The 17,457-nt window shown below is 31.0% G+C and overlaps 1 protein-coding gene across 1 annotated transcript; it reads left to right on the forward strand.

Annotated features, from left to right (window-relative positions):
• Positions 1-8,753: 8,753 nt before the first annotated feature.
• Positions 8,754-15,636, forward strand: LOC143224244 (dihydropyrimidinase-like). The gene is made up of 4 exons (XM_076452661.1): positions 8,754-9,054; positions 10,846-10,974; positions 14,135-14,197; positions 14,711-15,636. Exons 1-3 carry the CDS (start codon positions 9,001-9,003, stop codon positions 14,135-14,137), a joined length of 186 nt encoding a protein of 61 aa, XP_076308776.1. The 5' UTR covers positions 8,754-9,000; the 3' UTR covers positions 14,138-14,197; positions 14,711-15,636.
• The last annotated feature ends 1,821 nt before the right edge of the window (positions 15,637-17,457 follow it).

Raw genomic sequence — 17,457 nt, forward strand, 5'->3', positions numbered from 1 at the left:
TTATCCCTATATTATTTATCATGTATGTGAGTAATATGCCTCTGTCGGAACTGAATTTAAGTTTTGCATCACAATTTACTGACGATGTAGCAGTCTGGAAAAGTGCCTCCACTCCTTCCATTGCAGCAACAAACCTCCAACCAGTCCTAAATAATATACAAGAATACTACCATAAATATAGAATAAAAAATAATATTCCGAAAAACCCAAGTAATATTATTCAGTAGATTAAATAAACTAAAAAAATATCCACCCAAGCAATACATGAATGGATCATTTTTACTGACTGCTACTGCAAAATTTCTCAGTTTAACTTATGATACCAAATTAATGTGGATACAGCATACAAATAATATCATGATACGAATCTGGAAAAAAGCAAATTATGCAAGAAGTCTTTCAGGTAAAAACCAAGGAACATCACCTGACAATATAATAAAAATCTACAAAACATGCATCAGACCCATATTATAATACGCATCTCCTGCCAGGATAAACATATCATTCAAACAATTACAGAAACTATAAAGAGTACAAAATTCAGTTTTAACTTCAGCCTATAAAGTACCACGTAGCACTTCATCCACAAGTATGCGAACATAGAAACAATATCTGAAAGACTCTTGCATAATACACTAAAGTATTTTAAAACGAATTGGCATAAAAATGGCTTAATGTGTGATCTCGACAGATACTACGTGCATGATGAACATAGTCCTAAATACCTCTCTCCTATAAATATATATTTAAGAAATATCAAACAAACTGGCCACCACGTACTAGACACATAAAACTAGTTTTATTTTATCATTATTATTCTTTTTATTAGCAGTAGTATTTCATATATATGGAAAAAAAAGGGAAAAAAATGGAAGAAAAGGAAAAATAAACTTTTTTCACAACTATACATGGATACTGCCCTGAAACGGGATTGAGTACGATGTCATACTCTGGCCGAACGTCATACCAAATACCACATCTTAATTATAGACGCCATCAAAGTACGGGATGGAGGAAGAGGTCCAGTGCTCCTGACCCTCCAGGGTATTCCACATAATTACCCAAATACTAACACAGAGAAAGCGAACAAGCGTAATAACATTGATCAATTGTGCACAAAGATTGGATTGTGCTGCATTAAACGTACTCAAAATTATGTTACTGTACCATACAAGTCTGTTCTTATTTTAATAATTCCTTAGTTATGAATCTATGTTATAATTTTGTAATATCCAAGTCTGTAAGTCTATAAAAGATGGAGCAAGTGTTTTTTGTGTTTTTTACAGATAACTAAACAAACAAAAATGCCTGCATCCATAAAAATGAACAACTTCCTTTGTTTCTTATTATAAACACTTCGTAAACATTCAAGACATGTCTACTGTTATTTGTTTTTCTGTTTATCTTTTAAAGTTTCTACTAACAAAAACCCATTTAAAACACTTTATTTTAAAGTAGAGATATCTTACTGTATTATCTATCTTTTAACATAATGTAATTACTGGTTACCATAATTTTTCAGTTAAGTTTTTTATAGACTTATACTGATAATACTGAAGTATTGTGGTATCTTGAGGCACGTTTAGATACTTTCAATACTTGAAAGAGCGAAAAATACATGTAATAAAATATTGTTAAGTATAAGAAATATTCATGAAATAGGACGAAATGATGTGCAGAAGTAACTAAAGCATTAGTAAAGCTTGGCCACGAAAAGAATGTAAATTAAGTAAGGACCAATGAGACTTTTAACTATTGTATTTTAAGAAACCCCTGCATCTAGTAGTATAAATTCGCAGACATACTACTGTGCCACTGGGGGATTGGCTTCTTTTTAGGGACAATTAGTATATATGTATAGATTAAATGTCCACAATAAATATTCAAAAAATTATTATGAGTTCCAATATTTGAAATCATAGATATTAAAATAAATTCTTCTTTAGATACTTTGGAAAGACGGTAATAGGTTCCTCGATAATTTTCCAATAGTGTAATTTTTGAGTGTTGTGTCTGGGATAACAGATTGCCTTTCCTTACTTTCGATCGATATATTTTTAATTTTATTTATCTAGCATTAGTAGTATCTTGATTAACCATAAAAATTATGGTTGACAAGAAGTTATTAATTTTACTTAACGTTAAAATGGAATCCCAGAATTCCAGTAACTAAAGCGCGTTAAAAAAGAAGCCTTTCTATCCATGATGAAGAAAAGTCTATTCTTATCAGTTTTATTTTCTGATATTAATATTAATCCTGTATTTTATAGAATTTCATGGTCAACTTCATTTAGATATCCTGTTTTAGTCAATATATATTTTACCAAATTTAATAATAGATATATTGGTATTTTTACTAAGTTTCTTTAATTCTAATACATCTTATATTTAAAAGCTGGAACAAGAGTTATAATTGTTAAAAACTGTTCACTAACTTGAGATATAAAATCAATAAAAATTATCCACATTTAAACCAAATTCATTTTTACGCTTGACTATAAATGTAAAATAATCTTCAAACTTTAACTTTACGGGATATGTTTAAAACTCACCACTAGGAGTAAAAAACAAACAAACTGAGACTGAAAATTAATACGATAAGCTCAAATACACAACTCTAGACTTATTATAATTAAAATTTATTTGTCAAAAATCATTAATGTAAATAACAAAATGTAATGGCCCTAAAGTATTTCATTAATAACAAAGGTCCAGTTTATTTGAACTCCATTAAGATCAAGCTTTTCTTACATCCAACCACCCTACAAAATAAGAGAGTGTCCTCTTCTCTTTTCCTGTGCCTGTAGAATTATTATAAATAAAAGTTATTTTTAATAATTTAACTAATTACCTATTATATAAAATCATTCTTTAGTGCCCTCCAGTGGAACATTCGTCAATCAGCGGACTTAAATTTATTGTGTCTACCGCGCCAAATTGTAGCATGATTTTTAGAGTTCTAAAACTGTAAGCGTAATGCTGTACCATTGGTGAACTCAACTACACACTATTTCAAAAAATTCTGACAAAGTTTTGTATTAATAAACTACTGAAGATCTCGCATATTACACAATTAAAAAAGAATCAAAGTATGCTCCCATAACTAATTGGTTTTTAACGGTTAATTCTTCCAAGATATATTTTAAACAACGATAGTTTATGACAAAGAACTTAAAGTACAAAAGGACGAGCGATTTAATCTACTGATTGTTGTTGTTGTTTTTTACTTTTCGAAAAACTCTTACATTTCTTATTGTTTAACATTGCTTCGTGTGTATAAACATTAAATTTACAATTACTTTATTCTAAAACGCTCGATCAATAGTGTATGTTACTTTTAATAACGCTGTATTTCTACTCATCATCACATGTTTCTTAGTTCACACGCGAATGTTTCCAGTCTGGTCGAATTACAAAATGGTTTGGAAGACAATTTTGGGGTGAAACAAAAGAAGAACACACAGACTGTTCCAAGAGTGAAAAATTATTTTTGAAATCTTTAAAGCCAATCATGACTATTGACAAAACACTTGGCCAAGTATCTAGGGAAAGTCTTGTACTTTTGACATAACAACCTTATGAATAGTATTAGTGACACGATACGTTCAACCAATATCGGTAAACATAATTATGAGAAGAATTCACTGTATCCAAGTATTGTTACCTGCACTAAGGACGTGTTTTTTCCTATGGAATCCATTGGTGGCTCAGCAGTAAACTTTGGGCTTATACTTGTAAAAATCGGACTTCACTTCTTTAGACTAACGTGGTGCAGGTAAGTCAGTGTGCAAGCTCGTGTTTAAAATAAGGCAATTACATATCTTCTCGAAACAGAAGTATTTCACAACAAGAACTAAAATAAATTTTCTGAGAATCTATAAATTTAATAGATTCATTGTTAATTCTACAAGCATTCTCGTTAAAACTATTCTAATAATTGCCATGACGGTTTTATCTTTTTCTACATATTTAAGGTTGTTGTTTAAAAACAACTTTACTAAAATAATATTTTAAAATAACTAAGATTCGGATCTAGGGTTATTCTTAAACAAATCACCGAAGAACAACGATACATGAGGATGTTTACATTTATTTAGTCCCTTTTTTTTTCTTCTTCACTTTGGACAGGACAGAAGACACCTTTCCTCAACTGTCTGCATGCAGTGAAGGGTCATATAGATGTGGGGCATTATGGGCTTGAGCACCCACATTTCGTTATCCCAATTTTTATTTATTTTAATATTATTCAATCTTGATTATTTTATTATTATTATTTGTTTGTATGAATTTCGTGATGTAAAATTGGTGAAAGGAGATTAAGACTGATTGATGGTGTATCCCCAACGCCATATGGGTCGTATTTCCGCATTCACCTCCAAAACGTAGGGTACATTTTATAATCCACAATATAACCTGTACCATGGGGATCCCTTTGGTTTGTGCAGCGGTTTTAGATTTTTGTTGGGGCTTGTTTTTTTTATTAGAAAAATTTGTATAGTCAGTTCTGAAACCCAGTGTTTATATCTAAAATCAAGAATCATGCCCAAAGATGTGGAATACGCTGTAATGACAGTAGAACATTTTAAAACATGCGTTGCTCTAAGCAATAAATAAATCACAAAATAATAGCTCGAAAACTTAATCTAATTGTTTTTAAAACACTTATATATAAATTTGACAAAACTTAGTAACAAGTTTTTAATGTTATAAAAAGAAATCTCTGATTTCGTGCCTGTGTGAAAAAACAAACTCAACAATGAGGTATAAGCAAAGTTCATTTTTATCTAATTTTGAAACCTGACTGTAATGTTCAATGTACAACTTACTGTTTTAATACAAAACTAACCATTCTCGTGTCAGGTTTGTACCTTATAAATATAAAATATCTGGAAAAGAAGGTTCATAATATACAAGTCTGGTGCAGGTGTTTGACGCTAACGTAATAAACGTTGAGAATACGAGACACATACGAAGTAGTGGTAAAAATAATTGTGTTGTTTCGTGGTCAGGTGGTTAGAGCGCTCAGTCGTAATCTGAGAGTCGCGGGTTCAAATGACCGTCACATGAAACACGCGCCACTTTCAGCCGATGGGCATTATAATGTGTTGATAAATTTTACTATTTGTTGGTAAAGAGTAGCCCAAGAATTGACGGTGGGTGATGATGACTAGCTGCCTTCCCTCTAGTCTCATACTGCTATCTCTCGTGCAGCTATGCGCGAAATTAAAAAATATCACCGTGTGACACAAACAAATACTCTCTTTTGTTAGATATTCGACCGGCATTGCCAAGTGGGTTGAGGCGTTCGACTCGCAATACAGTCACCTTTGTTGTTAAATTAATAAATACATTTAAACAATAACTACTGGTCGTGTAAATAGGAGTCATTTCCCCTCGTTATAATTTCTAATTGATAAAATCATAATGCCTAAGAACTTTGGGAAACTATAACGTAGTGTCACCCGTGATAATAAATGCCACTTTAAAGAAAGTTATTGACAATCTGCCACCTAGTAAATAAGCTCAAGATTCTGGTAAGGACATTCTGAACTGACAAAAAGTAGTAAATGCGTAGATGGAACGTTTATTGTTATTAAAAATATGATAAAGTTGTACAAAGATGAAGCTTATTTTAATCCATAAAATATAAATAAATTGAGTCAGAAAAAGATTGCAACTGAAAGCGAGTCATTATGATAATGAAGTTTGTGTTAAAAAGAAAACATTACTTTTGACTCATAACTGTAAAGAAAGAAACAAGGAAACAGTATGACTGCGTTTCGCATAGAATTATCTTGCATACATTTGAACATATAAATTTTAGTTTACTTCTCTGTACGGAAAGGATCGGCATGATTAGGGGCAATTGAGTGGTAATCTGAGGGTTGTGGTTTCGAAACTCCATCACACCAAATATACTTGCCTTTTCAGTCGTTGGGGAGTCAAAATATGACGGTCAGTCCCATTATTCGTTGATAAAATAGTAGCTCAAGAGTTAGCGGTGGGTGATGATGACTAGTTGTCTCACCTCTAAATTTGCCCAGCATGGTCAGGTTGTTAGAGAGATTGACAGATCATTTGAGGGCCACGGGTACGAATCCTCGTGAACCATGCTCGCCTTTTCTGTGGGGGTGTTATACTATGATTATTATCACACTATTCATTGGTAAAAGAGCAGCCCTAGTGTTGGCGATGGATGGTGATGAATAGCTGATTTTTCGTTAGTCTTACATTACTAAATTAGGGACAGCTAGCGCAGACAGCCCTCGAATAGCTTTACCCGAAATCCAAAAACAAACAAATAAATGTATGTACTGAAGTGAATGTGTAATGTTTAAATTAAAATGTTCAATAAACGTACATGTAGACACGAGCTCTGTCTTAAGAATACAGTGAGGAAGTTTTATTTTCAAAAAATAATAACGTAAAAGATGTTTTATTGAGTGGGATAGTTCTGATGTAACAATTTTACTTGTTAAATATTGTTGACTTTCATGTGAGAATTTACAGATTATAGAAGACTGTGTTAGAAATGTCACCTTCTTTCTTTTCATTAATTAATACCATTACCTAATCCTTAAGTAAACAGTTCCATGTGTTGGTGCCCAAACTCATTAGATGTGCAATAAAAAGATCAAACTAATAACAATGTTCAAGAAATTCCAATGAAACATTTTATGTTTAATATAAACAAATGCTTTCACTAAAAAACTAAGAATATTTAATAAACTTATATCTGACATATTACAAATGTTAGTATCAATATTTATTTATTTCCTGCGCAGAGAATTATTTAAGAATATTGTTGTATTGACATATTTTGATAACATTTTCAGCATAGACATAGGTAGTAAAATAGGTTAAAGGTTGAAATAATGTTGAAACGTATTTCATGTGACAGAATATTATGCGACAAATCAATTATGTTTTTAAGTCTACCAACCAGAATAAAAACAACTCTTAGAATGACCGAAATTAAATGGTTATAAAGAATATTTCTTTGTTAGAATATTGTGAAGGAACGCGTTCAGCCTAAAGTGTTTTAATTATGAATGAAAAATGATATGAAGGGCATTCTGAAATTACACTATAACGAGGACTGTGTGTTGTCTGGTGCTTATCGTGAGAAGTTACGAATGAGCAAGTTCAAAGTTGGAGACTCGATATGCCTCTGAACTTGTTCCCTACTATCAAATGTGTCAGTCAATTGAAAATGTTCAAATATAATGGAAGGAAGCTACGAACTAAGTACAGGACTACCACCTATGTTAAAAGTAAAATTTAGCAAAAAGAAAATATATTTATATCTGTAATTAATACTGAATGGATCTGCACTTCATTCAACTCATCTTGTAAAGGACAGTCTCAGAGATAAGTCCTCTCCTCTGGAACTTTTAGTTTTGAACAATCAAGATGAGAAGACGTATCTAGCCAGAGAGCAAGCAGTACGTGCTTTTACAAGAGATTTGGTTAGATGCAATCAAAGATGTAAGGTAGGGGCTAATTTAGCATCCTTGCTGCACCAGCCACGAAAATTCCGATCCACACCTAAACTAGTATGCTAGTTAACAGGGAATATCTGTTTAAGATTTTCTTTAGGAAAACCGACAATAAGAAAATTTTATTGTTCATCTCATGTGTTATCTGTCTTCTTAGTGTAAGAGTTAACAAATGTTTTGGTTTTTCTCAAACTGATTCACATGTACATCACACATGGAGACAAGATACTTTGTTTGTGTTGTATAAATTCGAAAGTTTCTTTACCGATAAACGATTGCTCTCAACTATTCATATCAGTTGGACTAGTTTTTTCAATGTAAATCAATTGATACGAAAACATTTTAAGAGAAGGATATCTGTTAACTTATTCTCTGACCATGTAGAAAGTGATCGTTCAATTCCACGTAGATACGTACATCGTGTTTTGTGTTTTTAGAGACACATTTATATCAAGTGTTTATTTATTATATTAATACTCAATGGTTTGGCTAAACTCAAAGTTAAACTGCAGTTTTCTTGGTTCCTACATTATAAAGCAGAGTTATGTGTTTTTCATTTGGGAACTATTTTCATCTGAGAATACCATATAAAAGATTATTTGTATCTCAGAACAGCTGGTATGGGTATTAACCCTTTTATTAATAAAGCAGAAAACAACATTCATGTTCGTTGTTGTTCTCTGGTTTATTAATAAAAGTATTAATACCCATTAGAGCTTATCTTAGATACAATTTTATTTCAATGGGTTTTTCGTCATCAAGGAAAACAGCATATTACTTCAAGTTGAAGTACCGCAAAAACGATTGTTGGTTCACTGATAACTTGAAGTAGATAAACCACTAAAAGCTCTGGTATATGTAAACGTGTAATTGTGGACTGTTTTCCATTAACAAAAGAGGTGTGCACCTTCCAGCATGTGTTTTATTGATTTTTACTGCAGTATTCCAAATGAGGATCATTATACAAAAAGAAAAACTAATCTCTTTCTATTTTATAAGTTGTGAAGCATTATATTCTCTACCATCATTGCTTTATACCGGACATACATTCAATCTTACACAGTACAGAATGTTAAATAATTTACAAAATGTGGTTCAATGGGGTGAATTATCCCTACCTTACTTTACTGGTATTAGCAAATGGCAATGATAGCTGTCGACAGCGAAGTGCGAAGTTGGATACAAATCATGGTTTCAAGCATCTAGGATAGACATCAACATTCTTGGTGAACAACTAAAAAGACTTAATACCCATAATGCTATATGGGTGTTACCACATTGTTATTCACAAGAGAAAGTGTTTCATTTCTTATTAAAAGTTGAATAATCTTTTCTTTGTGTTGTCAAAACACGAATTTTTGTTCTGTATATGTACTCTGTTTTCTAAATATACACCATAGTTTAAGATATGCAAAGAGATAAAAAAGGTAAAAGAAATTAAAAACGAACTGGTGTGTAGGATCTGCAGCTTGTATTACAAAACTAACACGATTTGTGTTCCATGATGAGCAATTACAACGAAGAAAACTCGGATAGTTGCGGGACTGTATTCCAGGTATAGTTAATTATATTACTGATTGTTATGATTTTGAAATTTAATGCACGTATTGAAATGAAACTATGATTTAGTTTCGGATATTCGATAATCCCACATCAAACACAAATTCTGTCTTAGCGAAACTTCATTTCAAATTAAGCACAAAGCTACACAATAGGCTATGTGTGCTGTGCCTAATAAGGATATCGAACCTCAGTTTTCATCATTATAAGTCTTCAAACTTACTGCTGATTCACTAGGAAGGTGGGGATTGAAATTTCTTGTATTTTAGTTTCAAAAAAGAACTCAAAGCATCGCAAATTCGAGAAAAGACTTGTAGTGGGACCGTTTTACCGAACAAGTAATATCCATATTCAAATGCGAACCTCCAACTTCTCATATACCAATATACAAGTACAACTGTTTGGAAGCTGTATACACCTTTAATTATTAATATAATTACTTTGTACTTTGTTATTTGAAAAAATGAGAACTATCGATGTTTGAAACCAATATTGCTTGAACTGTTCTACTATATTCTGCTAGATGTAAACAATAAGTTCTGTTTTGACTTCCCAGGGAAGAATAATATTGTACAAGTAGGATGTGACAAATCTGTCTGAGGTTTATCTTTGAAAGCTGTGTTAATTCTTCAATTTGAACAAAAATATTTAATTAACATAAACCTATTGTAAGTTGTTGGAGATTAGTGCTTTCAATGTAAATTGTTTGTGTATTACATATGTTTTTATGGAGATTTTGGGAACAAGATGCTGTGTGTCATCCTGATTGATGCACTCATGAGAGTTTTTTTATTTTTGCTGAGGGTGCAATGTCATGATTTCAAGAACTTGCTCAAAGGAAATTTTGGCAAATTCATCTCGTGAATGTTGCTATATTAGTATTTGTCTATAATGCATTGAAGCACTATTTTTAATAAACTAGATATTTCACAAAGTACAGTTCATGGGTATATTACTTGTATTGCTTTAAAAAATATTGAAACCTACTCACAAAAAAGATGTATTCTGGAGATGTAAATTTTGTCTGGACTTAAGTTATCTAACACTTGACACTTATGGAAAAGTATTCATGAAACTAACACAGTTGAAGTTGTCCTTCACTTATAAATATTGTCATGACAGAATGTCTTGAGCTTATACTTGTGGTTCATTGTTTATTTTCCAAATACAATTAAACAAGTCTGTTTGCAGAGTTCAGAGAAAGTACATAAAATAATATTACTTAAGGGTTTTAATTTCTATATACTCAGCCATGTAGTAATTCAGCATGCAACTTATGTTTTATGTAAGCATATTAAGTTACATTCACTAGCTCTGAATATATTTATTCTATACTTGAATAGAATAATGAGGCAGAAAATTTGAAAGCATGTATAATTTTTCCTATCATGTTTTAGATTAGATATTTCAGCTTTTAGTTTTGGAGAAACTAACAAATCAGACCTTGTCAAGGTATAAAATGGTTTTGTAACAGCAAGAACTTCTTCTGTACTGTAGACTTACTAGTATTTACAATAATACACTTTTCTAAGGTGCATATAGCAGTTTCCTGGAAAATCATACTTTGTAGTAGTTGGTTTTAAATATAAAGTACAGTTATAATACTTGTGTATAATAGTTCTGTTTTTAGTTATGATTTGCAGACACTGTTGAACACCAATGGCATTCTCAATGGGAAGAAAAGTTTTACTAAATTTTCAGAAAGTAACTTTTTATCATTCGTTAATGCATATTAAAAGATGTAGCATAACATTATTTTTCTTTTCTCTGTACTGGTGAATTACAGCTGACAGGTTCAGACAACTGTACGTTTAATGCCAATCAAAAAGCCCTGGGTGCCAATGATTTCACCAAGATCCCAAATGGTATAAATGGTGTTGAAGACAGAATGTCTGTGGTGTGGGAAAAAGGAGTGGTATGTATCACTTTCAATTCATGAGTTAATATCCTTTTGGAATCATTTTTAACTCGTTACTTAATAATGTAAAGTAAATAAATAAAATATAACCAAAAAACTGGTGATCCACTGTTCAATACCAAACAATGCATTTGCACAAAGCCACATTATTATTCACATATAGAAACTGACTTAGGTTACTAAATCGTGAATTTAAAATGGCCTTAAATTTAATAACTCCTTATATATTAGAAGTCCGGAAAAGTATACACAGTATTGTTGTAACAGTAAATAAATATTTTCTTTCAAAATGTGAAACAGTGCAGTTGCATTGCATTTATGATGCAATTTCATGTACAAAATTTAGGATAAAAAATAATATAATTATATAAATCACCCTGTTGGATCTAGCATGGAGGATGAGAGATTCAGATAAACAATTATGGAAATGTGCTTATGGCACTAGCATACTATTTCTGTAATAACATGACTAATGCTTGCTTGTCTAACCAGGGTAGGCTGTTATGGTACCTATGATACAATTATTTTTTTCTGTTTTAGCCATGGAATAGTAGCTTGTAAAAGGCTCTGAATTTTTAAAGTAAAATCTTTTAGTTCAGAGCTCTTATCTTTCAACTGATTTTGAGATCTAATTACGGTCTTAGAATTGGGAGGTCAAATCCCTTAGATTAATATCTTTGACCATGCCCAAGATTTCATAGATTAATTGACTCTAATACTGCCAAAGATAATTTATATTTAAAGGTAAGCAGGGAAAGATCCTGATGAGAAATAAGATTGAATCAGGTATATGAATTACTTTCCTGTTGGTAATCTCTGGGGCGCAAAAATACAGGTAATGGAGAAAAAGTCTTGTAGATTAATTGACTTTAATTCTTCATAAAAGAATTTCAAATTCTATGATTATTGAGGATTCCATCGTGTTATATATATGAAGAACTTACAGCAATATGCAATATTTTATACATATAAAATGCTATTGGTGAAGAAAAATAATATTTTCTTAATGTTCTTAAAAATTACAACAATGATTACATATTTCAAAACATTTAATACATTAGGTGGAATCTAGTAACTCTGATATATGGCAGTGTTGGGGTCTTAAGTGTTATATATGTATAACTAGACAGTACAACTCGGATGATTTTTAGTTGCTCAAGTGAAATGAATACCATCAACTTTATTTATATAGTAAATGAGTTGTCTGCCAGAATAAAAAATAACTAGTATCTGTTTATATAATTCAAGTAGTCCAATTTTAAAGTTATCACAGAAATTAGGAAAAACAATATTCATTTTATAAGAGAAAACTTCTTATGGTAATAAATTTATCTATCAAATTCAGAAGACCATTAGTGAATGAATAATAATAAAACTATATTGTCTGTTGTAATACTGTATTAACAATATAAAGGAACACCTTTTTATACCTGTACTAATTAATAACCTAACATCTAACTGCAATGCCCCCTACAAACCCGTATCTTTTATATTCACGTCCTCAAGATGTGCCTTTCAAACATTCAGTTACAAACTCTCTTTTTCACCTGAAGGTGACCTAGGAAGGACAAAACATTGTTTTCTGCTTATGAGTAAAATACCTTTACCATCTGTTTTGAGGTATTTCAAGTGGGGTTCTTGTTGTCATGAATCCACAAAAATAAATGTTTTTATTATACATGATTTCATTGTTTAAATTCCAAAAATTTTGAGAAATTTTGTAGATTATCTTTGATGTAATATTGGTAATGTGCTTGTTTGTTGGTGTGTAAAACATATAAAATATGCTGTTGAGATTTTTGTAAATATCTTTGTCTCATTAATTCAGGAACAATGAAAGTTATATTTGAATAAACAAAGTATATTTACTTAAGTTTGTAGTGATGACTAGCTGCCTTCCCTCTATTCTTATGCTGCTAAATTAGGGATGGCTATCACAAATAGCTTTTGAGTAGCTTTGCACGACATTGAAACCAAACCAAAATGCATAACAGAAGACTCATGAATATGAGTAAAATTTTCAACTATAAATCAAACCACCCCAAAATCATAAAGACAGGTGTCATAAACTGACTAGTTATCAGAATGAACAACTTTAATAATTCTGAATATCTAAGAAGTGGTAAAAAAAATTACAGCAACCCTACTTGATAATAAACACTCAGAATACTTAATAGAGACAAAAATAAAGAAGATAAACTCTAAAGATAAGCAGAAAGAAAATTAATTGCATAACCACAAAATACAGAAGATATGTTAAACATGTAGCCACAACAGAAGCAACAATATGGTAGATTACAGTTAGTAAAACCACATCACTTAAATATCATTTACATCTTCCCTTGTGAATGTAATTTCCAATTATTAAAGAATCAAAGGTTAAACAGAAATTAGAATTCATAAAAGGACATTAGATGCAAAATTTCCAATACTTCCTATCTCCAGTACTTAACTTATTGTGTCAATAAAGAAGACCATACAATATGAGGAATCAAATTAATACTAAAATGTGAACGACACATGAAAAAAAGAAAGAAAATGAACTTTTACATAACTGCTAACACCTGCCATTAAAGTCAACAAAGCTTTGGTGCCATTCTTGAAAGCATTCAAGGAAATTAGTTGACTTAAGTCCTAGTGGCAAAACTTTTGTATAAGTGGATAGTGCATCAACATCTCTATTGATCAAGAACCATCATTAAATTCTGGAGAATCATCATCAAAATGGTCCTTCTGAAGATGGCAGCAGATGAATAACCAAAATGTAGAGGGGAAAACATCTCCTTAGGAATTAGTAACTAGTGGTTGATAAAAATTCCCCAGTGATTCAGTGGGAAGTCTGAAAGCTTGTTATGTTTTTGGCATCCACTGTTGGCATAGTACAGATATTGCTTAATGTTTAATAATAAACACATTAAAAAGTGTATTTGATGTGCATATAAGAAAACATTGGTTGTAATATTTGTCTGTATTAATTGATAATTAGATTTAGATAATCATATAGATGATCATATCCATGACAGTGGATAAAATAGAAGTAGGATTTTTATCAATGGGTAAAAAAAACCCATTCATATGTTACTTTCTGATATGTTTCCTGACTCTAACTTAGTAATAAACTTCTGAGCTTATGTTAATAACATTTTTATCGTTGCAGTGACCTCAGCATCAGTTATTTGTTAGTGCAGATTTGAACTTGAACAAAACAGAGAAATACCAGGTGATTAAGTGTTAGAACTTCTTTTTTTTTTTCTACAAGAACATCTAACTGTGTTTTGTTTTTATAGAATTGCTTAATTTACGTATTAAGACAAGAATTGAATTTCGAGTTAATATGATAGAAATATGAATTTGTCTTGCATACAAAGAGATGTTCATATTCATGTTAAATTGATGTTTTGTAAAGAAAAATTAATATTCTGTGATCACCAGTTTCTTTTACTTATTAACTTTTGTGTTTCAATCACAATTCTATACAAAGTATTAAAGACTTGTATGTACTATTCTAGAGTAATTACAACAAGGAGATTTAAGCTAGTTTATTAGTGCTATTGGGACTTTGAGTTCAGTATTATACTATGTAATATATAAAAGTGTAAGAGCAACCCTTAAGTTGGTTCAGCCATCCAAAACTAAGAACTCTTCACTTCATGCAAACTTTAATTTTAATGATCTTATAAAACAAGATGGCATATCACGTTTTTATATACATCAGCCATTACTTTTTCATAAGATTTGGCAGTACAGGACAGATATTTGAAGTATTCAGAGAGATCAATGCTGCTGGACATTATAAATGGACTGCAACCAATGAAGCAGCTAATCACAACTGAGAATGTAAGTTGTATATTCCATAAACATTTCAACTGGAGTCAAAACTCTATATGGATATATGAATCCATGTACTTTTCTACTCGATATGAACGTATTTGGGTTTCATGAAAACAGTGATACACTGAACCAAACATGGTAATGTCCCACATTATCTACACCACAGATGTAAGATGTATAATGTAGAAAACCTTATGTAGTCTGTTCATTTCTTCAAACTGAACTCAACCAAATAACAGGGAGGTTTTGATAAACCTTTTTTAGAACACCAAGGGCAGTCTCCCATGTGTGACTGTTTTTAGAGGAAGTATGAATATGGCATGTAGATGTGTTTAAAAGTTAGCTGTACTCCTGTATCATCACATATGAAACCAGATAGAAATAGCAGTCCTCTGTAATTTTAATGATGTGTAATACGTGCCTGTATAAACATTGTTAGTGGACAATGAGATGTCATTTCCAGCTCAAATATTATGTTTCTGTGATATAAAGAGTTATCTAAGAGATTTAGTTTTTTATGGATAAAGCCACTAAGGTAAGTGTGGGTCATTGTGTTATCTGTGAATTAACATGCTGATTTTTGAATTTGAGGGGAAGGAATAGTTATATTCTACTGAATATGAGTTTGAAAGGATTTATTGAGCATCAGTATTTTCATAGGTGTTTGTTATATATTAATTTAATTTTGAGTTAAAAAACATTAAACTTTGTAAAATTTGTAAGAATGAACATGAACACTTATAGATTAAAAAAGTCGTGGATGGAGGAGAGATAAACAGTGAAGAGGACACAATATTACAAATGATAAAATGACGTCACTTTTACAGCATCCATAGGAATATGGTTTATGAATTTCTTTTATTAAATTTTCCTTTGTTTAGGTTTTCAAATGTTGCAGTACTTGAAAGCTTTGTTATTTAAAACCATTATGGCTGCTGTTTAGAAAAAAATCATCAAGTTGGATCTGATGCAGATATTGTCATATAGAATCCAAATGAAACTTGCCCTATCTCAGCTAAAACCCACCATATAATGTTGACTTTTTGAAGGGATGAAATGTCATGGGTACCTTTTCATTTCATAAGTAGTATATCATTTTAGCCGTAATTTTTTGTTGTTATGTTTTTTTCTCATACATTTGAAAATATATCAAAATACTAACTTGTTTTCCAGACACATGTGTGAAAGTTTTTAGCATTACATGGCAGTTAGCATCCAAACAGAAATATTTTACATATTACTTTTACTTGGCTTTTTTTGAAATAAATATTAAGGCATTTGAACAAAATGTTGTTTCCTTATTCTGTTAGAAAACTCAAATTATTGCATTTGTGAATTATGTTTACTTCATAGCATAAATTTTGTTTTTAACTTAAGATTTTCATTTATTTCAGTTACTATATCATACACATATATAATAATATATAAAATGAGGGTATTATATTCTTTCAGGTTTATGGACTTCATACTAATGTGTGTGAAATGTGTATTGTTAAATGTGTGAAAACAATTTCAAAAAGAGTTGACAACTTTGAACTCATTCAAGGTAATTTGGCTTTTGTTGCTGCATTTAATTATACACAAAAGTAATTTGTTTTTGTTGAATAAAATTGCTACATGTCTTATATTTTATCCTCATTGAGTTTTCTTGATACTGCAGATCTGAATATTTTTCTGTCATTTGGTACATGGTTGTTTATCTCATGCTTGAGATCAGTGACAGTCTTTCTTTTGTCCTGAAGACTGAATAACAAGGATACCTCACATGATTATCATTGAACTTAGGTGTTATGCCTCTTCCTTTCCTATTTTAAAATATACCTGTCTTGGTCTCACAATCTGGAATGTACTTAACAGTGTTTGGGAAGTTCTGTGCTCTACTGGCAATTCTCTATGCTTTTTAGGCCATGGTATGTAAAAAGAAACTTATATATAGTGTTTAACACTTCTTTTATGAATGATTATTTGGGAAGTGTTATTAGATTCATTTCTTCTGACATACAAGTACCATATGCTGGCTCCTTGCAATATAGTTAAGACAGTGCATGAGGTACCATGACAGCTATTTCAGACCTAAATTTGATCAGTATGTTCTTTCAAGTAGAACCATTATGACATGACTTTAGTAAAAGTATATGTGAACTTTAAGAATAAGTACTCTTACCTTGACTGATTGAATTGTCAACATGGATCGGTAAAGCATTATCATAGTATTGATATTTACATTCTGTAACATCATGGAAGAATTAGCCCTATAATATGGAAAGAAAGACAAAAAATGTATACTCCTGTCTGAACAGTTTTGCTCAGTTCTGTGAAGATAAACGTTCACATCATAACACAAGAAATCAGTGTATAATTTTCAAACTAATAATAATGCTTATTAGTTATTATTGTCAATTTACTGTTATACTATCGATGTACTTCCAAACACAAGTAGTAATGGGTAAAAAAAACTAAGTTGGTTCTGTTTGACTTAGAAAAAAATCAGTTTTCTGTCAATAAACTGCTAGTAACCATACTCAAAAAACATTAAACACAATGTTTACAATTGGACATTTAAAGAAGAAAGGTTACAGATGTTAAATGATTTCAATGCTGATAGAAGCTGTTTAGTAATTTTTCATATTTTTTCACCAACATTGCACT

The sequence above is a fragment of the Tachypleus tridentatus genome, chromosome 8 (assembly GCF_004210375.1).
Source record: "Tachypleus tridentatus isolate NWPU-2018 chromosome 8, ASM421037v1, whole genome shotgun sequence".
Lineage (NCBI taxonomy): Eukaryota > Metazoa > Arthropoda > Merostomata > Xiphosura > Limulidae > Tachypleus > Tachypleus tridentatus.

What these genes read in the sequence shown, in the direction of transcription:
- LOC143224244 (XM_076452661.1), top strand. Translation starts at nt 9,001, where the DNA reads ATGATGAGCAATTACAACGAAGAAAACTCGGATAGTTGCGGGACTGTA. An exon ending in GTTGCGGGACTGTATTCCAG is followed by an intron (nt 9,055 to 10,845) that starts GTATAGTTAATT and finishes GGTGAATTACAG; the next exon opens with CTGACAGGTTCAGACAACTG.